At 37.1% G+C, this 26841-nt stretch overlaps 2 protein-coding genes across 17 annotated transcripts in view; one reads left to right on the top strand and one right to left on the bottom strand.

Annotated features, from left to right (window-relative positions):
• Positions 1–17260, bottom strand: part of SLF1 (SMC5/6 complex localization factor 1) — a 37554-nt gene extending 20294 nt beyond the window's left edge. For 4 of the 14 annotated variants that reach the window (XR_014939064.1, XR_014939065.1, XM_085527896.1 and 1 more), the window contains exons 1-9: positions 17017–17260; positions 16796–16909; positions 16545–16620; positions 13415–13658; positions 11875–12037; positions 7009–7140; positions 5561–5614; positions 2236–2394; positions 1032–1198 (exon numbers count right to left, since the gene is read on the bottom strand). Coding sequence is in view for 12 of the 14 variants with exons in the window: in XM_085527896.1 (XP_085384022.1) it covers positions 1032–1198; positions 2236–2394; positions 5561–5614; positions 7009–7140; positions 11875–12037; positions 13415–13658; positions 16545–16620; positions 16796–16909; positions 17017–17205 (1298 nt within the window). In the remaining 2 variants the exon portion in view is untranslated. Of the gene's footprint in view, positions 1–1031; positions 1199–2235; positions 2395–5560; positions 5615–7008; positions 7141–11874; positions 12038–13414; positions 13675–16544; positions 16621–16795; positions 16910–17016 lie in introns of all 14 variants that reach the window. The other 10 variants (XM_085527900.1, XM_085527897.1, XM_085527898.1 and 7 more) reach the window with 8 other exon arrangements.
• Positions 17261–17270: 10 nt separating this feature from the next.
• Positions 17271–26841, top strand: part of KIAA0825 (KIAA0825 ortholog) — a 216769-nt gene continuing 207198 nt past the window's right edge. For all 3 annotated transcript variants that reach the window (XM_015849690.3, XM_015849691.3, XM_085527891.1), the window contains exon 1: positions 17271–17362. The gene's annotated coding sequence lies outside the window, so the exon portion shown is untranslated. The remainder of the gene's footprint in view (positions 17363–26841) is intronic.

Consider the following 26841-nt stretch of genomic DNA (forward strand, 5'->3'; position numbering starts at 1 on the left):
TATTTGTATGACAGAAATGACAGTCTGATTTATTGGGAAGGGGAGCAGATTTGACTTTTGACAATACCTTACTCATCAGTAACATTCATATTTTAAAGCCAAACACTTTGTTTTTAAAGCTACACTTTCTCCAAAAACTTAACATGCTTGTTACTGGGGTCTTGTGTTATACAGATGAAGATTCTGTATTACAGTGTAAACTAAATTGTTTCCTATATATCTGTATTTTCCTGTCTCTATCTGAGTTATTGTGCAATTACTAGATTTAACAGAACTTCTTACAAATCCTTTAATCACATGGTAGTCTTGCAGTATTTCACTGACACTGTAATATCCTATAAGCAATTCACTAAATTTTGAAAGGAATACAGGTTTTGATGAAATCTAATGCTTGTCTGACATGATAAAGACAATTTGAAGTAAAGTGTGCAAAATTTTTCTGGCTAAAATTTTGACTATTGGAAGGGAATTGGATTAGACGACCTTTAAAGTTCCTTTTTCCATGACTGTATGGTTCAATTAAACATATTAAAAAAAATAAAAAATAAAAATTAAAAAAAATCTGCCAGAAAGTACTAAAACATAAAATGCTCTAACAGATTAATTCCCTTCTGTTCCAACGCCATGTGACATACTCCTAAGCAAAATTATTAGCTGTGCAATTACAGTGATTCTAGTAGCTATACAAGAGCTGTTGTATACTGAATCTTGTGTCTGTACATGTATAGGATTGAATCTCTCTTGTTTAACACAGTAAAAATTATAACTAAAATCAAAGTAGATCATGAAGCTTGATGCCTTGTAAGACTAAATTTTGCTACCTAACTACAGATATATTTGTGTATATGCGTGCATATATACACACAAGAAACAGCAGTAATACACAGATTATTATAATTTTGAAAAGTTTAAAACAAATCTGCAAGTTAACACTGATCATATTTGGAAAAACATAACTATTGCATCTAATACCTCACTAAGTGTTTTTTTTTTGTTTGTTTTGTGGTTGTTTTTGTTGTTTTTTTTTTTACCTTACAAGCATCTCTATCAAGTTCCACGTGCCTTTCTTACAGACAGGACACTGAAGAAGATCTAAATAATATCCTAACATAGATGTAGATTTCCAAGGAGGATCATGTTGGAGAACAAGGTACAAAACATGACAAACTTTCGCACAAAATACAGCATCAGTATTTTCCTGTAATAAAACAAGTAAATAATATTGGCTACAAAATGATCCAATTTCATGTGACCAAATTAAATCGGTGAAGTAACACATAATCAGAAGCAGCAAAATTCTGAGTTTACAATAAGTAAAACTAAAAAGCAATTGACACTGGAATCTTATTTCAGTTGAATGTGTTAGTGCTTAGAACAAAGCTTCTTTTCCATTTAGTATTCTATCTGTAGCCTACTAGGTAAAAAAAAATATGCTACAAAAGTGTTATTTCTAAAAACAATGAAAAAACCTATGGGCCAGTTCTTCCACAATATTTGGAGGCTACATTCACACTATTTGCAAATCAATAATAAAAACCAACACATTTCAAATCCCCCCCCTTAGATTGTATTAACGCGAAGACATTAATGAACTTGAAGGGTTAATATGGAGACTGCTCCGAAACTAATGCCTCCTGTTTTATTATGTTGGCCCACAACATCAGAGGTGGATGTTGGTGGTATGGCAGTAAAGGCAGAAGCTTCCCTACAATATCCTATTACATTTTGTTGTCATGCAACAGACGGGAACACGGGGACAGTCTGGCAAAATGGTATCTGACATGGAAAAGCAGACGAAGCAAAGGTGCATCACTGCCATGAGGAAAAATGGCACCTGCTGACATTTACTGGTCTTTGATGAACATTGATGGTGACCAAACAGTGGATGTAAGCTCAGTGAGGCAGTGGTATGTTTCAGCAGTGGCAACAGTGGGTCAACATCCCTGCTGCAGGTAATTCTGAGTACACCACAGGCTCTTGTACATCACTGGTGAAAACGAATAGCTAGTGGTGGTGACAATGCTGAAAAACAGTGTTTTGCATCTGAGAATTTTCTCAACCAAATAGTTCTACTGTGCACTTCACTGTAGTTTCGGCAGAAATAAATAAGAGGCATTACTTTCAAGCAACTTATGAAGCTGTAAACATACTGTAAGAAGCAAGGATAATAATAACTCCATCTTTAATATCTATAATTTTTTAGTGTGTTGTAATACTTAAACATTCTGTTCTCACCAACAGGACACATTCCAGAAGAGAATGAAAAAGTGGAACGGGAGGAAGAGAGTACTTCTGACCAACAGCAAGCTCTATAATCACTTCAGATAATAAATGTTCTTCTATTAATTCTTCAAATATGTACAATCTGCCTTCAGACAGGTTAGTATTTTTAACCTGTGAAAGAGATATATTTGTGAATAAAATAACAGAGTAATAAATGTATTTGCAAACTTAAAAAAAACAAAAACAAAAACAACACAAAACACACAAAATGAAATCTTTAAGTAAATGCTGGCAATATAAAGGAGAACATTAAAAATATAAATATTACTTACTGCCTGATCCAATGAGCTATTGCAATATAGAGAAGCCTTATCTCCTACTGAGCTGTTTTTCATTCACAAGAAAATGCTTTCAGAATGTGCCTCCCTTCTTAAGACTACCTGAATATATTCTCCCTTTTAAAACACAGACTACAATTCACATACACTATAGCTTGAGCGTAAATTATTTTGAGAATTTCTGCATATGAGTAACTGCTAATATTTCCAAACATGTACAAGTACATCCTACAGAATACGGCCAGAGCACCAGGTGAATTACTATCATCAAACAACTGAAGGAAACTGAGCAAAAGTATAAAACCATGAAATACACCATTCATGAATAAGCTTCATATAACTACAAATTATGCATCTATTTTGTCTCCCTACTTTTCCTGTAATCATTGGGCATGTCAAAGAAGCAGCTAATGCTTCAGATAGCACAGATATTGATCCCATTGTATCTCAAAGCTCTTCTTAGTGGCACAAGACTTCCCTCTTATTCAGTGCCACTCATGACAGTTAAACGATAAACTTCACAAGCTTTTTTCAGAGGAACCGGAAGAATGTAATGGTTTTCCTGAAATGCAGGTAATCTACCTGCTAATGTCTGAACTGTCAGCTTTCAAAAACTTTCTTTCCCTTGATAAATGATATGAAAGAAGAGCTACTGAAGATCCTATGTTGCTATTTACACCCCACCTGTATTCAAAATCAAAGCTAAGATGCTTAAGCCAGTTCCAACTACACTGCTGATAGAAATTTCAGTTTTGAAATTAAGCTCTTTTGTTCAACCACATGACCTGAGGTTCTGGTAAATTCAGTGCAGTGGGAAATGAGAGTAGGGATTCACAACCGAGAGAAGTAGATTCAAAGAGAGAAGAAGAATATGACCTGCTGGTAGTTATGCAGATTTACCAATGCTTTAGTCGTCCAACATTTAGCAGACTTCACTACCTTCTGCCATGAAACTTGGCTCTGGCTGCACAGTAGGCAAAACTACTTCTACCAATTATTTCAAAGTTAATTTAAAATTAATACATGCTTCAAGTCCAACTGTGGTTTTGAGGTTATGGAGTTTTCTACTATTAGCAGCAGTTCCCAGAAATGTTTTAGTACCAAACATAAAGAGCTCAGGTCAAACATGAATATGATCTTCTGAAAGAAATAATAATCATATAATAATCTTAGCAAAAGTATGAGTGAATAAGCTCTAACTTAGCATTACATATTTAGTTTCTCTGCAAATGCTGCAATTATCAGATGCCCAACATAGGCTGCTGTAATATTAATGATAAATAAAAATGCACAGTTAGATTATTTTAATTAAATCATTGTGCGTCTCATGTTTGCGAATCACATTTATTTCAATTTTATCATTCATGTATGCACTATAAAAATATTCAGATTATTTCCTTTGGAAATAATATCTGCAATCACACATTTGTAATGTTAATTATATGCAAACAGCACATCTAAAAAACAATCATAAAGTGCTTAGCAGTAGTTAAGATATATGAAGATGACTTAGTATTTTGTACAGGTACAAGCATGTAATTACTGCCAAGGTCATGATCTGGTGATTATACCAGCAAGATCTCCTACCTTCTGACTAAATCTTAGATTTCTTGAATGTTCTGACACTAGAAAAAAAAGACATAATTCACCTGATATTTGTAAAGTACACTGAAAAAAAAACCTACAACAAGTAAGAAAAACAATCCTCTTTTGGGAGACTTTGAGGAATCATGCACTACTTTTCAAACAGGAAGAAAGTGCAGAATGAATTTTCATCTTATTTAAGGGGTAAGGAAGGATGACAAGAAACTGGTGAGGTAGAGTTTTTTCAGTAATAGGAAACATATTTTGTAGGGCCTCAGTATTCTGTAAGCTGTGTACAATGCTGTTTTGGTTGGCAGTCTGGCTGATGAGGAACTAGCACTTTCTTGTACATAAGTACTAATACTATAAACAGAAAGAAACAAATGGAAAATTAAAACAAAAAACAAGCTGTGTTTAGAAAGCAAAATGCTGAAAAGAAGCTGTCAAAATATATCTTAAAAACAAAAAATAAACAAAAAAAAAACAACAAAACACACCAGAAAAGACGGATGATAGGAGAACAAGCAAAAGCAAACTATGACTGAATATAATACATAGATCTAATCAGTTAATTTAGTTTGCAGACACTTTTTTTTTTTTTTTTTTTTTACTATACCAATACGATTGGAAATACTCACTGGAACCATATTAGAGCAATGTTTAACAGATTTAAATATACTACCAATAAAAGACCCACACTGGATGCAGAGGCTAGCAATATATATTCCACCAAACAGTAAAGTGCAACATATTCATACTGTCTAAATAATAAGAATTAGATTCAAAAAATCCAAATTAAAAATTATATTGGGTGCAAAATAACAGTTTATTTTCAGAAGCATTATGAAATCTAAAGTTTTATTGCCTCATAAACTCACTAAACTAAATATTAACATTACAGTGTAGGTCAATAACAAAGGAATGTTGGTACTTATGTTTAAAAATATTTTTCTTCAATAGAAAGAAATTTGACAAAAGGGGAATTCTGTGAAGACTGGGACCTCATTTCCATGCCAAAAAACTACATAGTATTGGTGAGAATGACTCTTCAGCTACAGAAAAATGTACAAAGCTAATAGATATGCTTTAAATATTTCCATTTTAACCTTTAAAGTGATAAAAATATTGAGAGTATTTCAACAAACTAATGGAAATTAAAACAAGAAATAAACTAAACTTCACAGTTCTACCTCTTCCCTCCGCTGCCTCTTTCTCTTCATAAGAGGTAGGCGGTAGTAGAGTACTGAACAATAAACAAATTAATCAGTACCCCACAATGTTCTTAACTTTTCAGTACTTTTAATACACTTTAAAAAGTATTTTTCCAATAGCAATTTTCACAACAGAACTGTGTTTACCTAACTTCGGTACAAAATTTCCTAAGTGCAACACATGCTCTTTGCAAGAATCCTTACCTTTGGATTGCATCTACTCAGAAAGTCTTTCTGAACAAAATTGTGCTTTGCAGCCTACAAAACAAGAAAAATTCATCCTGTACAGTGGATATTGGTAAACAATCTATAAATAGTGCATAAAAAGACAATTTAAAAAAAAATACATCCTTTTAAACATTCAACAAAACAACCTATTTGCTTTTAATATTTAGATGGCAAAAATAAGAAATAGGGGACTGATATATGGACAGTTTTTCTCCTCAGTTTTCCTGTTCTTGTCTACTTCTTTTTTATGCAGTTGTTATGTAATTTTTACTAGTTTTATAACATTTGGTCCACTTAACCATTTGAAATTTTCAGTTTTTTTATGACAAAATGTAAATCCTAGACATTCTTCACAAATTGCCCACTTGCACCACAGTAGGTGCAAGAATGCATTACTATTGCTGTTGCACCTTTTTCCAGAGAAAGTCCATAATAGTTGAAGGGAAAACAATCTGTTAAGAGGTGCACCTGTTAAATACTTGTACCATTTTCGGCTATGGTACATTCCTTTTCTTTATAGTTTAGAATCATAGAATCACTCAGATTGGAAAAGACCTTAAAGATCACTGAGTCCAACTATGACATAACTGTACTACCCTAACTCTAACAACCCTCTGCTAAATCATGTCCCTGAGTACCACATCCAAACGGCTCTTAAACACATCCAGGGATGTTGACTCAACAGCCTCCCTGGGGAACCTATTCCAGTGCTTAACAACCCCTTCTGCTAAGAAATTTTTTCTCAGATCTAACCTAAACTTACCCTGGCACAACTTGAAGCCACTTCCCCTCATCTTGTCACCTGTCACCAGTGAGCAGAGACCAGCCCCGCTCTCGATGTGAGCACCTTTCAGATACTGGAAGAGAGCAATAAGGTTTCCCCTCAGCCTTCTCTTCCCCAGACTAAACAGCCCCACTTTTTAAGTCTCTCATTGTAGGGCATATTCTCCAAGACCTTCGCAAGCTTTGTTGCCCTTCTTTGGGCCTGCTCCAGCACCTCAATGTCCTTTCTGTACTGAGGCATCCAAAACAAAACACAGTATTTTATAGCATGCTATGATATAGTGAATTTGTAACCAAAATAGGGCTGAGAGCCTGCCTGGGTGTTAGCCCTTGATGAACAGTGCTAGTACAGTGTCAAGGTCTCTTTCTCTTCTTTCACTGCCCTGCCAGCAAGAAGACTGGGGAAGTACCAAGATTTCAAAGTCTACATCTTTCACAAAACCACATATATCTATTACCACTATTAAATTTTATTTTGGCTAATGGTAGATGTAGTAAATAAATAATTATTAAAAGGCATTACTACTACAAAAGATGGTCAAATTACTAGTTAATTAGCTCAGCATCTATACTGAAGGATAAATTTCATTATATACATTTCACAATTTATGGTAAGAAAGCATTAACTAAATGTCACTTACCTCAACAAAATACATATGCCTGATCACAGCATTTTTCATTTCAATAAGCTGCATGTTAGACTTATTTTGGTCAGTTTCTTGTGCTGGCAGACAACCATTAATTTGGGTAACTTCAGTATTTTGTATATCCTTCTAAGCAAAGCAAAACAAAACATCACTTTTTAATTTCAAAACTAATGTTTTTAAATAACTTTTATGTGCTGAAATGTGTTCTTACAGTCTATTGTAAAATCACTGTTTACACGCGCTAATTCAAATTTGAGGGTTTACACTATCAGACACACAGACAGCTGTTGAAACACATCACTGATGTCATAGGCAGCTACAGCATGAGAGCTACCAATGGAAGTTATTCTATTGGTTATTATAATTCTTATTATAATTAACTTTAACTGCGGCCCATCTGTGCTACTGAAACAAGAGCTACTTCCATAATAGTTTCCTTTCAGGACTTCTCAAAAACTAAAATCACATATTTTCTATTAGTTGTTATCTTTAAGGATGTACAAAGCTAGCAATTCAAATTTTAGAACTTGTGGGTTCTTTTATGTTTATATACTTGACAAAATCCTTAACTACAAAACACTATTTTTCAATACAGACACCACCATTACCAATGGATTATCACTGGCAATGAACAAGAGCCTGCCTGCTGTGCTTATAACCATCTGCACTCACCCACTGCCACCACTGCTGAAACACACCACTGTGTTCACACATTACTGTGCTCACATTCACTGTTTGAGCTCCATCAATGATCCGCAAGCATCAGTGTCAGTGGGTGCCATTTTTTCCACATGGAGGAATTCAATGTAACTCCTTTGCTTCCTTCACACTTCCCAATCAGACGTTATTCTGTCAGATTGCCACTCTGCTCCCATCAGCCACATCGCAACAAAGTGTAATGGGATACCGGTGGTAAAGTTCTACCTTTACTGCCACACCACCACCATCTACCCTTGATATTGTGGGTCAGCTTAGTAAAATAGGAGGCATTACTTTCAGATCAGCCCTAGTAACTGGCAAGAAGTTAAATTAGTCTTTTTTACATCAGGTGTGTTTGTGACAGTAACTGGTGTGTGTAGAACTGTAAAATTGCTTCAAACAGCTTTGATGAGCTAAGGATAAGTGAACTACTCTGACAAATTAACTACTCTTTACTTCCTGTGATACTTTATGCACATTGTTTTCAACACACTTCTAAAACTACTTATTTAAGATAATTTATAGTACCATCTTGGCAAAGTGTTATAAATTCCGGTGCACAGGCAACAAAGCTTTCTATAGTGTGTATTTAAACACAAGGATAGCACTCTAAAATCATGCATATGCTTTAATATTTTGAACCAGTACAAGCAACACCTTAAAGGATTGAAGATACTCCCACAGAGTACTTTAACAATAGAGCTACAAAGACTGACATTTTAGAACAGATACTGAAATATAAGAGACAAAACAAAGCATTGTTTTAAAAAAAAATCAGAAATAATCTGAATGCCTATGATTATATGCAATTCCACTTAAAAAAAAATAAAAAAAGAATATCATGCTGCTTCTCACAATTTAACATCTGTTTTGGGTGCTAAACCATAGGATATACGTTTGTGTAGTTATGAGGAGAGTATTTATTTCACACAGAATTAGCAGTCAAAGAGCAGGACTACAGATTTACAAAGCTGGAACATTTGAAGTTAAATTCTAGTAAAATATGTGGTAAGTATTCCTAGAAATGAAAAATAAATAAATAAATAATTAAAAATAAAAATAAAAATAAAAATAATGTTCATAACAATTTTAGATAAAGCAAAAGTAATTTCAGAAGTAGATTCTGCCTAATAGCAAGCTCAGTTGCATCTACCAGTTTGCAAGGGCAACATTCTCTCTTTAGCAGTTCCTTAAAATCATCTCTCACTGTGAGGAACTACAAATCTAAAGGACTTTCTTCAGTCCTTCAAGTATTTCTAAGACATAGTTTTGTGAAGTTCTGCATAGCCCATGTGACTCTCTCCTGGTTGATAAACTGTCTCCTGAGAGACGCAAATACACGACACCTCTCTTGGCATTATCAATGTGACCTAAATAAGAGTTTTTTTCTGAAGGACCCGGAAAAACCAAAGTGGAAATTGTGAACTGTGGAACTACACAGTTTCATAGAACATCCAATGTACCCCTGTGAAAAAGAAAGTTTGGTTTTCTGTTCATTTATGCACCTTTGATGATATTTGGCTTTTTCCTAAGCTCCTTTCAAGACAGTATTTTTTTTCAAAACCTCAAGGCTTTTTGTCTGTACTTAAGATATACTGGAACATCTATCTATTGTTCAAGTTCCAAACTAGCACATGAGCCTACTATTTTATGCCTGAGCCATTGAACAGCTGAATACAACTCAGAGAAAATATATTCCCATGGCATAATTTTCAGTTGACTTAAGAATTTCCTGGTTTTTAAAAATTAAAAACTGTTGATTTGTCCAAACTGAAATGCGCCAAAGAGTAGATATTCATACTAGAAATCTAATACCCAAAATAGGTAAGGATTTCATCAAGCTGAACACTACAGCCATACTATTTATACAGTTAGTAGAATTGAGAGAGTTAAATCTCTTTATTTTACTCTTTCTATATGGGGAAAGGACACATGCTATACATAGCCACGGAAGCTAAAAAAGTTACTTTTTCATTTGGTGAATTTTAAACACCCTCTTTCACATCCACCTTCCAAACAGAACGAATCCATCAACTTCTGCCAGGACCATGTTCAAAACCAGTAATTGAGTGGTTTCATTTCATTAATGTCAAGCAATGGCAAATTGATCCTTTGCAGTCAAGGTATCTTTAAATCTAAAATCTAGCCTTTCTGTAGCCATCATTAGACTTCTACACATTCATTATAAAGTTGCGCAATATTGGCACCACTCCTACTTTCATCAGTATCTGAATAGTGCATACTTCAGTTAAGGAATAAATCCTGGATTTAAGAAGGAAAAAAAAAAACAAAAAAAAAACCAGACCAGCAGTCCAGAACGGAAAGAAGAATGCTTACAGTAGAGAATGAGGATCAAGGTCATGTTTCAGCCCACACAGAATTTTGTTTAAAAACAGACTGTAGAATAGGGATAATACTGTTCACAGTAAACAAAGGACTATGAATCATGAGGTGCTTCTCTCACTTTCGAAGGGGGGAATAGGAAAGAAGAGTTTTACTGAGTACTGCGCATGTAAGAAAAATCACTGAGCAATGTCATTTCCTCTCAGTACAGAAGGAATGATGAAAGACAGTATCAGGTTGTTTTTCTTGTTTTACTTTCTCAGTACTGTAAATTTAAATTATTCCGGCTTCGTTAGAAGCTGAATGATGAGCCTCACATTCTGAACAATCTTACATTTCACCTGGCTTTGTCATTTCAACAAAAAACTCTCCAGCATGATGACTTTCAGTATGGCTTTTACCTTCAAATTAGGCTGTAATCTAGGCCTTCAGGTCTTGGCAAATCTGTTGATGGGACAGTAGTCCTACATTCTAGTAAAATTTATAGTAACTGTCCTCAAACATGCAATGATCCTTCTGCATAAAGGGAAAATTAAAGGTAATAATAAGTAATAATAGCAGATCATATAACTATTTCAGGCATCATAATTCCTGTAGCAACACTTTCTGCCTTCAAAGAAAAGATAATGTAGGTGAGCAACTTCTGTAAGATTCCTAGTGCAGAAGAATTTTGTCTGTCCAACATACAGTTCCATTAGAGAGCTCATAAGCAAGCACCAATTCTTCCCAAGCCATTAAAGACTGTAAGCAAATTTCTTTTGACTTAAATGAATCTTACTATTTTGCCATAGACTGTAATGTTATAAATAGGAAGGTAGAATACCTGAGGTTAGTTTAGAAAATAATTGGTACTGAACCATAAAGAAGCCATAAAAACCTTATTTAATGGCGTATGTCAAACCCAGAAAAAATACCTATACAGAAAAAAATCATGCAGATGTGGCACTTAGGGTTATAGTTTGGTGAGCATGGTAGTGATCAGCTTTTAGACAGAGCTGATCACCTTAAGAGGTCTTTCCTAACCTTAATCATCCTATGACACAGACTAACAGACATAAACACATGCCTATATGTTTTAAACAATTACCAAAATGAGGAGATACAAACAAAAAGTAGAATTTTTATTGGCATCTTATGAAAAACTTCTTGAACTGATTATCTGACAGTCAACTATATATAACTTCATCCTAAAATCCAATTCATTTTTCTAGTACTAATATCACCCAATAGAAGAGAAGAAGGAAAACAAAGAGGGAGCAAAAAGAGGGAAGCATGCTTCTTTGGTGTAATTTCTACTGGCCTAAATCAAAACACTGCTTTGAAAAGGACAACTTTTGCATTACAGAATCACAGAATGATTCAAGCTTGAAGGTATCTCTGGATCCATCTAGTTCAAACGCTCCTGAAGCATGCTGCCAAGGACCATATAGTGGTAGCAAATGAGAATCTCCAGGGAGATCCATTCCACAACCTTCCCAGGCAGCCTGTGCCAATGTAGCACCACTTGCACAGTAGAAGTGCTGCCTGATGGTCAGAGGAAACCTCTACTGTGCCAGTTTATGCCCACTGTCTCCCATCCAACTCTGTTCTCCTTGTCCTTCTTCCCTCTGGTAACTATTCACACTGATGAGATCTCCCCTGAACTTTCTCTGCTCTAGGATGACTTTTCTTAGTACTTGAAAGTTGATTACAGTTTATCAAATCTCAACGCATATCACATCCCCCATTATTATTAATACTGCATCTTAGAGAGTCAGTAAACCAGACATAAGATGTAACAACACAAATGATTTTAGGTACGTTTTTCAATTGACTTACCTCCAAAAGGTAATCTCCTACATACTGTAAAGGGTAGTATTGAGCTTCATATAAGCATTTTTCTTTTTGCACAGGAAAAAATTTATTAAGGACAAATACATGAGTAACATCACTCTCGACATTCTGAGATGAGCACACAGTCGCCTTTCCAGCTTCTAGAACTCTAAACAAACAGATTTGGAGAGACATCATTTACTGCATTTTATTCATACTGCTTAAAGTTACGTTAATTTTTATAAACTACAAGAGAGCATATGTACGTTACATAACTTTCACCAGGAGGTTAAAAAACTGCTTAATAGCCACAAGAAACAGAAGGAACACACTTAACAAGACACCCCTCTCTTCACAATTTAATACTATTAATTAAAATCAGTGTAAGCATCATACTTATCTGACAGAAGGCTTAAAAAGTCAGATTTTTAGAGGACAGTATCTGTAAGTTATTGCATTCACTGTTTGGTCTCCTTAAACACTCAGCAAGCATCAGTGAATGTGAATTGGTACCATTTTTCAAACATGGAAGACTCCACCTTTGCTTCTTATGTACTTCTACATCAGATACCATTTGGTCAGACTGCTCCTCTGCTGCCATCTGTCACATGGCAACAACATGTAAGAGGATAGTGGTGGACAAGAACAACCTCTACTGCTATACCATCAATATCTGCCTGACATAATGGGCCAATATAATAAAATAGGATGCATTACTTTTGGAGAAGCTCTCCTATTACAGAAATACCAGTTTTTCCTCAAAGTTATGGTGGCAAGGTAATATGCACTAGAGGCAAAAAACATCTACCTTTTTGTGCATTCTAACAGAGTAAACGCATCCCCACACTGATGGTGTTTGGAAAGCAGCTAGAAAAACAACCAACCAACCCTTTTCAACCTGTCTTGCTGATGGGAAGAGAACATGGGGGGAAAAAAAAAAAAAAAGTAGTTCCAAATTTCTCACACCACTATTTATTTTCTGTTTCCTTCATATTTTTATCCATTCCCTTCTGAACAATCTGCATTTACACTGTATCAGAAATGTTTCAGTAAAAGTTAGGTCTTCAGAACTACAAATGGCTTTTGCATACATGTAAAACACATAAAATAAGAGCAGTTTGGATCCTTAAGACATAGTTCAAGGCTAGCTCAGGACTTCCAATCGAGACAGTGTTAAGTTGTTCTGACTACCATTTGAATGCAATGTGCAGACAGAATAAAGCAGTACTCTGATAAAGTGAAAACTTATTTACCTAGTCCCATGAGGAATGTCACTGTAAACAGTTTACTCTGTGCTAAAAATACCATAATACCTATTACCACTATAGTAGAAGAAACCTAGAAAAGCAGTGATATCAAAGAATTAAAGAATTCCTTTTTTTTCTTCATAAACAGTACGGAAGTATGTTGCTGAAAATGACTTGAGAGTTTGAAGAGCCAGAGGTTGTTATGGATCAAATTAACAGGAATGGAAGAAGAAAGATCTGCTCAACCATATGGTAAGTGTACTATCATTCATTTTAAACTTTTAAACAAATCTTCTTACCTTCTAATAGGTGCCACTCCTTCGTAACCTTCCTTAACATCGAGGATAACTTTCCATCTGTAGAAGGCCCCTGGAGCACCCGAGTTTTTCAGCTCTTTGCGCCATCTTTTAGGTGCAGACTGCATTTGAGGTGAATAATGGGTGTCTTTTTCAATTTTATATCCCCATTCGTATGTTGTTTCATCAAGCCATCTGCCACTTTCGGCACTATTAATTATGTACTCCTTAGTTAGTATCCACTTTCCTAAAAAGCAAATGAACTGTCAACCACAAAAGATTTTTTAGTGCAGACAAATAGCAATCAACTGAAGATCTACTATAAAATTAACTTAAACCTTTCTTGTGCAAATAAAAACTGGAATTATAAGTACCATTTAAAAAACTTCTTCCTATTACAAGAGTTCTCATCTTTACGCTCCAGATTCAGAAATCTTTCAATACCACTGAAAACGATCATTTTGTTTTCTTTTAATGATCAAGTACCTTTTTACCCTTCCCAGATGAACTACTTGCCTATGTGCAAATGGAAAATTTCAGCCCAGATTTTGTTCTCATAAAGAACCCTTTGTTTTTAATAGAAGTTGACACTTACAGACTTACCTAAGCAGATCTGAAGTGCGTTTCATGCACTTTTTTGATATGTAACAATGCTGTCAAAGCGCATTCAGGGAGCCTTTTTTTTCTTGCTAAAGTATTAATTCAATACGCAGAAGAAATATTTACCCTCAGACAATTAAAAATAAAGAAATAAAGACTGTTTTTAGCACACAAGCTGTTTCTTTTACATATTCTCAGTATTACTAACACCACAAGCATAGCAAATGCCAGTACTAGGGGGATACTGTTTTACACATTTGTCTTTTTCTTTCAACCTCTTCCTCTCCTCCTTTGGCTCCACCTCCTCCACCTCTCTTCTTTTATCTTCTGCATGTATGTTTCTAATACTGCACATAATGATCTTCCCCCTTTACTCTGTCTCTCTCTATTCTTACAGTTTCAGGTCAAGAGCTGTGGTTAAGTAACCCGCTCCTGTTTTGAAATACTACCTACAGAAGGTACTGAAAGAGAAATTGACTTGAACTGAACCTAATTGGTTTCACAGAACAGCAGGGTTGACTGGCAAAACGTCTCAGGGCAGATGCACAGATGGTACTTCTATATAACCCAGCATAGGTACCCCAGCAGACTTCTGACTGCAACAGGTATGCTGTGCACAACCTGGATATTAAAAATATTTTTCATTTTGAAAATCCAATCTCAAAAATTTGTTCTGCTAGGGATTTCATGAGGACTGGCATCCTTGTCAGTATTTACATTCACCAAGATGGGTTTAAATGTGATCATGGGAGAACATTATGGTAGGAATGAACACACTCTGTTACCAAGCGCAAGAATAATGATTGTGCAGAACTAGTGCCTCTTCCAGATAGAGTACTAGAAGGTTCTTGAGAAGTTTGTAAAGACAGAAATACAAAAGTTTTGTATTAACAAGTAGGTAGATGTATCCAATTGTTTAAATCTCTAAAATTAAAAATAGACAGATTTGACATCTAAAACGCGTAAAGTTTTCAAGAGTTAAAATGAAACGCTATACCAGAAATTTATCTGTATTTTAACATTCTTTCTCTCATGAAAATGTAGTTCTATCATCTACTCTATGATATCAGTTTGATCAAAATTCTGAACTGCTACAAGTAATCATCTATGTGTATTTCCAAATTTGAGGAGGAGCAGATGACTTAGAACGCTTGCTAATATAGTATCTAAGTGTAAACATAAAATCACTCATTTTTCAGGTATCCTTATACTCAAATCCACATTTAGATACTTGTCTATAATCTCCTCAATTCAAGTTAATCCTGACCAATAAGTGCCCTACCAATTTGTTATAATGCAGTATGGGAAAAGTAAAGATCACATTTAAACAGTCAATAAGTCCGGACTGTGAAATATTTCAAGCTCAGAAGATTCTCTAAATTTATCATAAAATTCTTCCAGGGAACATATTTTATAACAAATCTTAAATAACTATCATTGTAAACGCACATGCAGTTGCTTAACCACAGCATTTTAAGCAAGAAGAATGAGAAGAGACTTGTGTCAGTAAAATGTCAGTAGCAAGAACCTGTAGTTCCCTGTCACTGTATAAGCAGAAACTTTGTAGCAGTGATCTTTAACAATGAATGTTGCATTGAGTGTGGTACAAAAAAACCTACTTAATCTGTTACAATTTTTTCTCCATGCTCCTTTCAAGTGAGCTGTTGCAGGGAAAGTATTACGTGGTGGCTTAAACTGGTGACTAGGCACCTGGTGAAGGGTTGTGGCTGGTCCAGGGATACTGGAAGTCTGTATTAGATCAGAAGGGAGGTGGGCCCAGGGTGCAGACACTCTGGGCTCAAATAAGGGCCAGCCTCTGAAGGCTGCTTTCTGAGGAGTACTGCATAATAAATGAGTTGGTTCAACTCTTCTTTCTGTATTTAACTATTGGCCTACCAGTGACTACATTGCCTGATATCACCAAGAACCTCTCAGAAGCAATGTCACTTCTTCATGAACAGAGAAGCTTTTTTTAAGCACTTGTAATGTTTGGATAAGGCTTCATCATGTACCTGATATATAAGAAACCTTTTATTTAGGAACAAGTGCAGATGAATTAAAAATAAATAAATAAATAAGACACTGGGATATCAATTTGGAATAAAATAAAAAGGTAAATCTAAGCTTAAACACAAGGGTAACAGAATGAGGAAAAGGTGTTTTCTGAAATTTGAAGAATCACAGAATTGTAGGGGCTGGAGAGGGACCTCTAAAGATTGATCCCAAACCCCTTGCTCAAGCAGCTTCCCTACAGCTGGTCACACAGGTAGGTGTACAGACGGGTTCTGAGTATCTCCAGAGAAGGGGATTCTACAACCACCCACCTCTCCAGACAGCTTGCTCCTGTGCTCCACTACTCTAACAGTTAAGAAGTTCTTCTCTATCTTAATGTGGAACGTGACTTATTTTATGGCTGTACACTACTGCAACGAGTCTGTCCCCACTAACTTTACACCCAACCCATGAAATGAAAACAGTTTAACTGTTCCTTTCTAGTTTTGAGCCCTTGAAATTTTACAGCAAACCTACTTACCCGCAGCACAGGCAGCTAGGAACTTTTCACTCTTGCAAAGCTTTTTGGCTATAAGATGTGTGCAGTTGCTGTATTTCTAATTAAAAAACAAAACAAAACAAAACAAAACAGAAAAGTTTTATCAATGAAAACATTTACTTTTTTTTTTTCTTTTGTTATTAATACATAACTCTACATTACTACACAGTGTCTTACTTTAGAGTTTGCTTTCCCTTTCTGCTTTAACCATCACGCCCTTTGACAAACAATACCTTATTATCAACAAAAACACAGTCCAGCCTGAGTAACATCTCCCGCAGCGCTTTCTTCTCTTTTTCTCTAAAACCGGTGAACTGGATTCTCCGTTTCCATCCGCCACTCGCCACCTGTCAAGAGGCAAACAGACCGAGCAGCACACAGAGCACACGTTATCAGGATCGTATTCATGCCCCCCAAGGACACAGGCGGCACCGCGAGGAGCCGCGCTACCCACCGACACGCTGGGAGCTGCCGCGCTGTCGCAGGTCCCGCCAGCGATAGCCTCAGGCCGAGCGCTCAGGGCCGGGCGCCGAGGCCCCGCCGCAGCGCGATCCCGGAGTGCCTCTCTCCTCCTCGTTCTCACGGGGGAGGCCTTTCCCCGCCCGCCCCCACGAACACGGCCCGCGCGCCAGGATCGCACCATCCCGCCTCACGCTGGACACTCCGCTCCCCGCCGCCTTCCCGCCTTCCCCCGCCCCGCCCCCGGATGTGGCGGTGCGGTCGTTCCGGCCCGTTGTCACTGACGCTCCGCGGTCGCTGGGGTTGCCGCTGCGGAGCCGAGCGGGGGGTCCGGCCGGCGGGTAAGTAGCCCCGGCAGGGCTACCCTTCCCTTAGCCCGGTCAAGCCGCGGTGCAGAGCGCTCTCCTCACGGCGGTGCGGACGAGGCCCACAGCGTTGCGCACTTCCCCGCTCCTTGGGCGGCTGCGGCGGGGCCAGGGCGGGCAGGAGGGAGAGGAGGAGGAGGAGGAGGAGGAAGAGAAGATGAAGGTGGCGGTGGTGGCGGTGTGGTGACAGGCATCCCATGCGCTGGGGTGAGGGACGGGGAGGGCGGGGCGGGAGGGCTGTGCTGGGAGCCACGCTGGCGCCGCCTCAGAGGCTCGGCCGTGCCTTCTGCCTCTGAAAATCACAGCTCTCGTTGCTCGGCAGGTTTGCAGGTGTAGGAACCGGTCTTGCCGGAGACTCTGATAGAAGCCGAGCAGACTTCGGTGTAGGAGCAGTGGAAATGCTGCCTCTAACCCAGGGGTGCTGGTGTTCTGTGCCCTGCTCTGCGCCTCAGCATCTGCCAAGGCTCGATTCCACTGGCACTGGGTGCTGCAGCACAAGTTGGGGCAAACTCTCACCCCTACTGAATTCAGTGATTTATTTATTTATTAATTTTTGAGCTACGAAGCTTCCTAAAGTAGTTGAACATTCAGATTGTACATCAAGCACTCATTTGAACTTAAAGATACTAGGATGGCAGTTGTTTGTCAAACGTGATGCGTGATGCTTGGCTCCTTGTGTCGCTTCATGCACAGAGTGGGTTGTGCACAAGAAATAGTTCAGTGCTTCATAATGAATGGAATAGGCTTTGTAGAGTGCTTGCTTTCTTGCACTTGCAGTTGAGAAGCCAAAGGCACGTGTTCAAGAAGAAAAAAAGGACAATTTGAGTTATTTTCCTTAGTAAACTGAATGCTGCACTCTCCCCCTCCATAAAGTTCAGAGGTAGTAATGGACAATTCAGTGCACACTGAGACAGCTGTTCTTTTCTGAAGTTGTGTAAATTTAGGTAGGGAAGGCAGAACTTTCTTAAGTACTGTGTACTTGTCACAGAAGCCTAGAAGAAGGAAGGCTTTGAACTTGCCATTGCCATATAGTATAAGTGTTCTAGGAGGATAGCAAAAAAACACCTCAGAAACAAAAAGCAAGCACTGGGCTTTAGGCATCTAAAATTTGTCTGCATATTGGACACCTGGTTCTAAACCTGACTGAGGCTCCAAATAATCAAAATGGAAAATTAAATTTATGTGGCTTCATGAATCTTGTGCTGCTGTTTATAAAATATTCTGGTACCCCACTGACTTAGTAAAAATGATGGTGGTAAATCCTAGTTCCAAGCAATGTTTTGATTTCATGCTACACATAAGACATGCAGCCATTTATTGAATAATTGTGTGAGGGAAAAACATTCATCTTGTCTGTAGACTCATTACTATTATAACAGCAGGGTAAAGTTATGCAAAAGCTGTGACCACTTGTGAAGACCCAGTGAAAACAGATTTAGGTTGCTGCGCTTACCGTCTAGTTTCTGTGACATTGGAGCTATATTTTTGTACTCCGCAATGAAGAAGTAATCATCATTTACTTCTATCATTGGTGTTTATTAGTTGGCACTGAAAAATCTTTTAACATCTGCTTTGAATATTCAGAATCAAATAGCTTTTTTTATTGTTTGCATTAGTTGATTGTCAGTGAAAATTAGTTGTGTTCTCTATTAGGTACCTGTTTCACCTTTACACCTTCCCCAGTAAGTTGTCAGCACTCTACAGGAACTCGTATTGATTCTCATAATTGAAATTATGCTCTTCCGCTATTTTATGTAACGAGCCTGAAGTATATTCTTTTGTATTCTTGCTATGATCTGATCATAGTAGTTTAATATTTATGTGTGTGCATTCTTTTTTTTTTTTCTTTGTTTGTTTTTATTTGCAAGAGTTAAGATTAGTTCTCATAAATCTAAGAGGCAGACTGTTTAGTGGGAGCATTCTTCAGTACCCCTCAGTTTCTTTGTTCTTTCGAGGTATTGGTCAAATATATTGTTTAGTTGCTCAGTATTATAAACTAAATCTCTTGACCGGTGGGTTTTAGATATAATTTTTAAACTTTTAAATTATTTTTAGGGCTACACAAATGACATTTCACTTTAAAAAATATAATTCCTTATATATATTCATTCACTCTTTCACAAAAAGAAGTCACTTTCATTGTTTCCATTGCCCATCTCTACCAGACTTCTTTCTGTCTATGTCTTTCTTAGTTTTGTTTCCTACAGAGACATGGTGCCTCTCAGGTCCATCCAAATTATCTCAGAAGGGTCAGAGAGAAAATACAGTGAAAACTAGTGCTTGTGGATTGAGATAAGCATGGGGAGATCCTTCACCAATTACTGCCACAGGCAAAACTAACTCATTGTAGAGAAAATAATGCAAATTATTACCAATAGGCTACAACAGTGAGAATGAAAAGCAACCACCCCCTCATCTTTCCTTTGCTATCTTCTGCTGAGTGGTGCAGAGGAACAGGGAATGGGGACTGTGGTCAATTCAAAACCCTTTGTCTCTGCCACTTGCTTATGTTCATTCTCTGCCCCTGCCCCTTCAGGAGCTTACTGCCCCAGCATGGCTCTGTACCACAGGGCCTACCATTCAGTCACTGATGCACATGGGTCCCCACGGGCAGCAGCTCCCCCAGTCCTTCAACCCCATCATGATCTCTTCCCTCGAGCTGCAGCTCCAGCCCAGGGCTGCTCTTTGGGGGTACCCACAGGCTATGCCTTCTCCAGGCCCCATCTGCTGCTGCACCGTGGGCTCTTCTGTGGCTGCACAATGAGATCTGCTCTGTACGGTGCCCATGTGCTGCAGGGACAGCCTGCTTCTCCATGGGCCTCCCCTGGGCTGCAGGGAGCTTCTGCACCACGCCTGGAGAACCTCCTGCCCTCCTCCTGCGCTGACCCTGGTCCCTGCAGGGCTGCTTCTCTCCCATTTCTCAGCCGTCTCTCCCAGCTGTTGTAGTGCAGCACTGTTTCCCTCTCTTATATTTGCTCTCTCAGAGTGCATCCAGCTTCTCTCATGGCTTGACTGTCGCAACAGTGGGTCGCTGTTGGAGCAAATGGAGTTGCTCTGCTGTCACTCACTGCTGAGCTCCCAAAGGCCACCCCTGCTGCCTTGTGTACCAGAACCTTGCCATGCAATATCTTCCATCATACAGAGAGGTTTAGTGTTTGGCTGATTAACTGCACAGTGTGGAAAAAAGATTTGTTAGAGCCGTTCTCTTTTTAATTTATTTTTCTACTAATTTCTGAACAGTTGTCACTCTCTGCTTGTGTACACACACCCATATATTAAAAGATAAATACAAAAACAAAATGGCAAATTTGGGTCAAACAGCAATCACAGCTTTGCGGAAACAACTGGAAGCTATGCTGAAAAGTCTGTCATAAAAACCAAATTAGTGCAAGGTGTTTCCATACTGCCTTCATGTGGAGGAAAATCTGACTTTGTGTCCTGTTCTAAACCCATTTTTAAAGACTGTCCTCAGTATTAAGCACTGAATCTGGCTTTGTCATAACAGTGACAGAAAAATTTAAAACTTGCTTCAGTTGCGATAAAGCGTTACTAGAATTAGAAGTAATATGAAAGTAATAAAAATCCACATAAGCTAGAATAGTATCTTAGTAGCTGTCTGTGAACGTACTTCTGGTTTCTTTCATGTGCTGATGAAGACAGGATTGGCAGAACATGCATTGTGAAAATGGTTGCTTTTTCTCAAGGGTCATGGTTTCGAAATTTTTGCTATTGGTATTCCATATAATGACTGTGACTATACTGTGACTATACTATGTAAACTCTCATTATAACTTTGTCTTTCATTTTATCATTTTATCATTATTTTTATCATTTTATCATTAATCATTTTATACGGCCTTTTCAGGAGGAGTCACTTCTATTTCTCTTATCTAACCATTTTACTTACCTATATTTATTTATTTTTGAGGTTTTTTTTTTTTTTTGGTTACTGTAATCTCAGCCTTATGTCCTACCACTTGTCTACTGTTCTGCCACTTCACATCATGTTAATGTGCACTACTGGGAGACAAATGTACATAGTGCAGTTCCACAACTGGTTCAATAACTATTCTGTAAGTGATGCCAAGCTATATATGCTAGTTTCATGTATTAGTTCACTTACTAAGAAGTTATTAAAATGCACTTCATCACTGAACTTCAATCATTCATGACTTCTAGTAATGTTTTTGTTTCTTTTCAAAATAGAACAGGATGGGTTTTTTTTGTTGCTATTTTGTTGTGTTTTGTTTTTTTTTAATCTAATACTACTTTCCTACCACACAAAGTTCAGGTTTCTTGTCATTGCCTGACATGAGCTTGTCTGCAGTTGCTTCTTTCTTAATCATATTACTGATTTCGTGCCCTGACCTAAATCTGCCATGCCTTCTTGGAATACTTCATCAACACATTTCGCCCACTGACCTCCCATGTGGGAGATCTATTCTGTTACTTATTCTGATATTCTTTTTAATCATTGAGGGTTTTTGTCAGAATGTTAAGTGTGCAATAGTAGTTGTGACTGTAAATTTTTCATAGTGATTGTATGTTTTTAAGTAGCAGTGTATATACTCAGATTGTTGAAGAAATTATTTCTTCTCTGTAACAAAAGCAGAACGAAATGGTTTTACTTCTTATCAAGTTGTTGCAAAGCATGCAACAGCAAGATTGGTGCCTCACAGTGAAGATAATTATGATCTTTGGCTCAAGTACACTACAAAAGCAACTCAGGCCTGAGAAAAAGGCTAGCATTAAAATACCCTACAGTATGTTACAGCTGTAGTTATACATTTTATCAAAGTGTAACTGGAAGATGGCATACAGTTGTAAAATGCAAATATCAGACATACATTTGGAACCAGGTTGTGTTTGCTTGTTTGTTTGTTTTCTGGAGTGGTTTGGAAAGTATTCTAGAGAATTGGTTTTCTCTGCTTAGTTGTTGCATAACCTAGTTTGAAAGCACAGTCATCAGGAGATGCTAAGTGCTATATTTCTTACATCTGTCTGTAGGAAATCCAAGTCACTGCCAAAGGGAAGCTTGCCTTTGAATATTGGTGTCTCTTATGGCTATAGTATAGTAGTAACTTCATGTGTTCATTGGTGGCTTTTATCAGAAATAATAACCGTAAGGAGACAGTATTTCCCAAAAATCAATCCAGGATTAACTGTCAGAGTAATACAAAAAATTAGGTCATATTAATGTAAGAACATACTGCCATATGATAGGAAGCTGTTGTTCAGATAGGCTTTGAGAGTTTGACAGCTGGTTTAGCAAAATGTGCTAAACATCAATCTTTTTTATTTTTTTCACTGAGTCTTGTGAAGAATTTATTTGGACGGATAAGAAATTTTGCTTAATGACTGTTTCCTATCACAGTTGTGGACTTGGAAGTGAATTGGCATGTTGTTAAAATAACTAAACCAACTTTCCAAACCACTTCAGAAAATTACTGTCTTATTCTTCTTGTCTTCGGTACACCCAAAATTGGGGCATGTAAGTCACTCTTCCATCACACTCTTTGCTGTGAGTAAAATATACCATCAGCTAAGGAGTCAACATCCTTTTGTGATCTGTAGTCACAAGAGCTTTTGAGAATTGGAGAGGTCCTCCAAATAAGTTCCTAAAAATAATCTAAGGATTGCAGAAAAGACAGCTAGACCTTTTGCAGAGGGAGTGCTTTGACAGTCTCTCATACACAGAATGAAAGATTTCCTTTGAAGCAATGGTATAGATAAGGTCACTCCCTCTTTTCTGCCACTTACCCAGTGAAGCAGTATTTATTATTGCAGAGGTATTTGCTGTTAGTGGTTTTTCCCGGCTGCAGCACTGGTATTGACAGAAGAGCACTGAGGTTAGCAGCATCTCTTGCAATATGATTGCTCATAAAGATCATCATTAAGGGCTGAAGAACCAGCAAAGCTGAAATCACTGTCTAGGGACAGAGTATCTTTTCAGGAAACTGCGGGGAGCATGAAAGATTCCTTGGGGAATGCATTATAAGCTGTTCTGTATAAGCATACTCTCTATAAGGCTGTTACCCCTGCTGCTGCTTGTTTTCCTTTCCTGCTGCCCCATTCCCAATAGTATCCTCAAAATTTTGTTAGGCAGTTGTACTGCTGAATCAAAATGGAGTTTAAATATGCAAAGACGTGCTTCTCTGATCTTAAGAGGTAAACAGAAGCTAAAATATGACTTTACACTAAGACTTGCTGGTAGCAACAGTCAACAGAATGTTGATCTTTTCAGTAATGAGAATGTTGCAAGTAATATTATTTTTATTTTGGTTCAATAATTCTGGGGATAGGTTGCCTTTGAGATGTGTCTTCTGGAGTGCAGATACCACTATACTTTAGTACAGCAAACACTTCCTGTGCTTTGATGGGGGACGACTTATGACGGTTCCACTCATGGGAGGGTAAAGTCAGTATGATAGAAGGGGAAATAAAAATCTTCAAAGGTAAATGGCAGATGCTGTTTAGAATGTTGTGAATTAATCCATTAATTTTTAGTTTGAATTTTTAGAGATCCTTGGAGAAACTGGTTTATTTCAATCTTCCGCAGAGGCGGAAATAGGCCTATGTAAACTGTATTTAGAGATTTGTGCACCACTTAAATTTCAGGACAAGACTTACTATGTGTTTGTCTTTGAAAGTGACAATATAGAATTAAACCCTCCAAATCATTAAAATGTTCAGTATTGACACACAGAAGTATGATTGTATATTCTGTATGAAACTTTCTATAAATACTTTTGAGTGTATATCATTAGAACACTTTAAGGAATTGAAAGAAAAGGTATTTACACAAAGAATCTTTGATTATTTTTTTTCTAGTTTTCCTGTCAGTAGTATAGTTTAGAATTTTGTTGACTGTGATTACTGAAATTTAACTCTAACAAATAATATAGTCTTCAAAACTTTCTCTTTTTTTCTTTCTTTTTTCTTTTTTTTTCTTTTTTTTTCTTTTTTTTTTTTTTTCTTTTTTAATTTTAATCAAATAATTGAAGTTCCCACAGTGTGATTTGGGTTCTAGAGACCACCAGTGATGGAAGAACTTCATTCCTTCTGGGTTGAAGAGAAAAATGGCCATGTTTCACAGGCACTAATATTCTAAAATGAAGTTGAACCTGTTTTTGACTAATTAGCTACTGGAAATCTTGTCAAGGAGTTCACTGCTCTGATAGGCTGTTCTTCAATCTGAGATTAAGTTTATTTATAAACACTTCTATACCCTTTGGTTCTTATACCAGGATTGGTCTTTACCTAAACGTCTGGGTAATATGTTTATCAATTCTCCCTTTTAAAACTGTGTCAGCAAGCTAGCTGTCAGCTCAGTGATGTGCCTGATCTCCTTCTCTCTTGCAAGATTCAATTCAATATCAGATTTAAGTTATCTGAATGGCAATGCAAAAGACTGCCAGAATGTTACTCTGCTCTACTTTGTAATTTCCCCTTCTCTTCATTTTTAAATTTTATGTTTGATAACACTAAGCCTCTTCATACATTGTTGCTTAATTTTATTCCTCATTAGTTAATATAGGTGAAGTAATCAACTTGAGTGTCTCTGCTTACAATTTCAATTTTAGCAAACATGCTACTTATTCAACTTGTCCAAACATGCTGAAGGTATTGAATTTTAAGGTAAAAACATTCACAGTCTGAAAAAGCAACACTGACAAGTTCAGTCAAAAGGGAAAAGAAGAATAATTTATAAAAAGAACTGTAGATAATGATGCCATCCAGTTGTTTTAAAGTGCATCTACCTTACCTTTAATGAATTAGATTTGTCAACAGCATATGTTTTATGCACTACTTCTAATGAAGTGGCATACCAGCACTACAGTGTACTTTGAGGTTTATTCCTTCAAAGCTTTTTGCCGTCTTAAAGTAGACCTTTTTAAATAATAGATACTAAAAACTACATTTAAATAACATTAAGGTTGTGACACAAACACCAAATGACAAACTTCAGGCAATTCAAAGTTAGGGCTGACAACTTGTCATTAACTTGCATTGTTGCTTTTTAAAAAAGAAGCATGATTGCATGATTTAAGGATTGAATGTCAGAGTAACATCATATTCCCTGGCTTTTGTGGGCTGGAGATACAACCTCACTGTCATTTTTAATACAGCTTTTTGCATAGCCTCTATTTTCTGAGAACTAATAAAAGCAATGCAAAAAGTACAGTCTTTGTTGGCATTGTTCTTCATAAGCACAGTACTTATTGGCCAAAGAATAGGCTGACGGTCAGACTTATGTACGGTTCTTTTAAACTTCCACTTGTCTTTGTTGATTCTTCCTTAGAACTCCTGAGAAAACATTTATAGGAACTGTAATGCTGGGGTGCTGTGCTACAACTTTTCCATATAAAGAACAATTTTAAGGGAAAAAGAGGAAAAAAAGAAAGAAAGAAACACATGAAAAGCCACAGAGTAAGGAATAAAGCAGGGGTTTAATACAAGTAGGAAGCATTCAAAATACACTTTAAGATTACTTAAAATATTGTGAAACAGAAGATCTGAACAAAATATTTATATTATTTCTCATACATACTTTTGCATTTAGTCGCCATTAGGCATAACGGATCTTTATATTCAGGGGCATGCCTGTGTAAACACAGTCCTTTCAGTCCTTCTGTAGAGAAGGTCCACAAGTCTCCTTTGCACAGTCTGTCGTTTTCTTTGGTTGATTAAGACTAGCATGAACTCATACTACTGCATGCGGGCAGGCCTGCGGCAGTTACTCACTGCCATTCACTACCCCATGCCACCGTTAGTGTTTATACAGCTACCTGGTAAACATCAGTAGGTAGGTTTGCAGAGTGTGGAGCTGATACAGGAGGAGTCAAGGGTAGTTTTTCTGAGGTAGCTTTTATCTACCTGACCTCCTTCTTTACGTTAGTATCTACAAATACTAGGAAGTGCAGTAGTCAGTCTTCTTAAAATATGTTCACCTCAAACTTCCTTTTTTTGTTGTTTTGTTATTTGATTTTTCTGCCAGTGGTGGGCCACAAAATAGATTAATCCTAGTGAAACTTTTCCATGAAGGTCAGAAACAGTAACTGAGTTTGTGATACCTACGGATTTCTTTCAGCTACCATGTGCTACTTGGTTTCATTCTGCAGCCTTCAACCTGCAAATATCTTCTCTTTGTTGCTTTTTTGTCTTTGGAATAACAAAGTGAGTTCAATGCAGCTAATGTGATTCATGTAGCAGATAACAACAGAAATGATTTATAAACTTAAAGCTTTTTAACATTTTGAATTTATTTTTTATAATCACTTGGAATTAAGAAGCTTTCAGTGTTATAAATGAGAAATTATACATAATACTTATCCACTCGGGATTTTTATTTATGCAAGTATTAGCGCCTCAAATAATACCTATTAATAGTTTTAGTAATTTCTTATTGCACGGAACCATTGAAAAAAGAGTTACTTGAACATTATGTATGGTCT

This window comes from Coturnix japonica, chromosome Z (genome assembly GCF_054131305.1).
Source record: "Coturnix japonica strain WE chromosome Z, WE-NBRP24, whole genome shotgun sequence".
In the NCBI taxonomy this organism is placed as follows: Eukaryota; Metazoa; Chordata; class Aves; order Galliformes; family Phasianidae; genus Coturnix; species Coturnix japonica.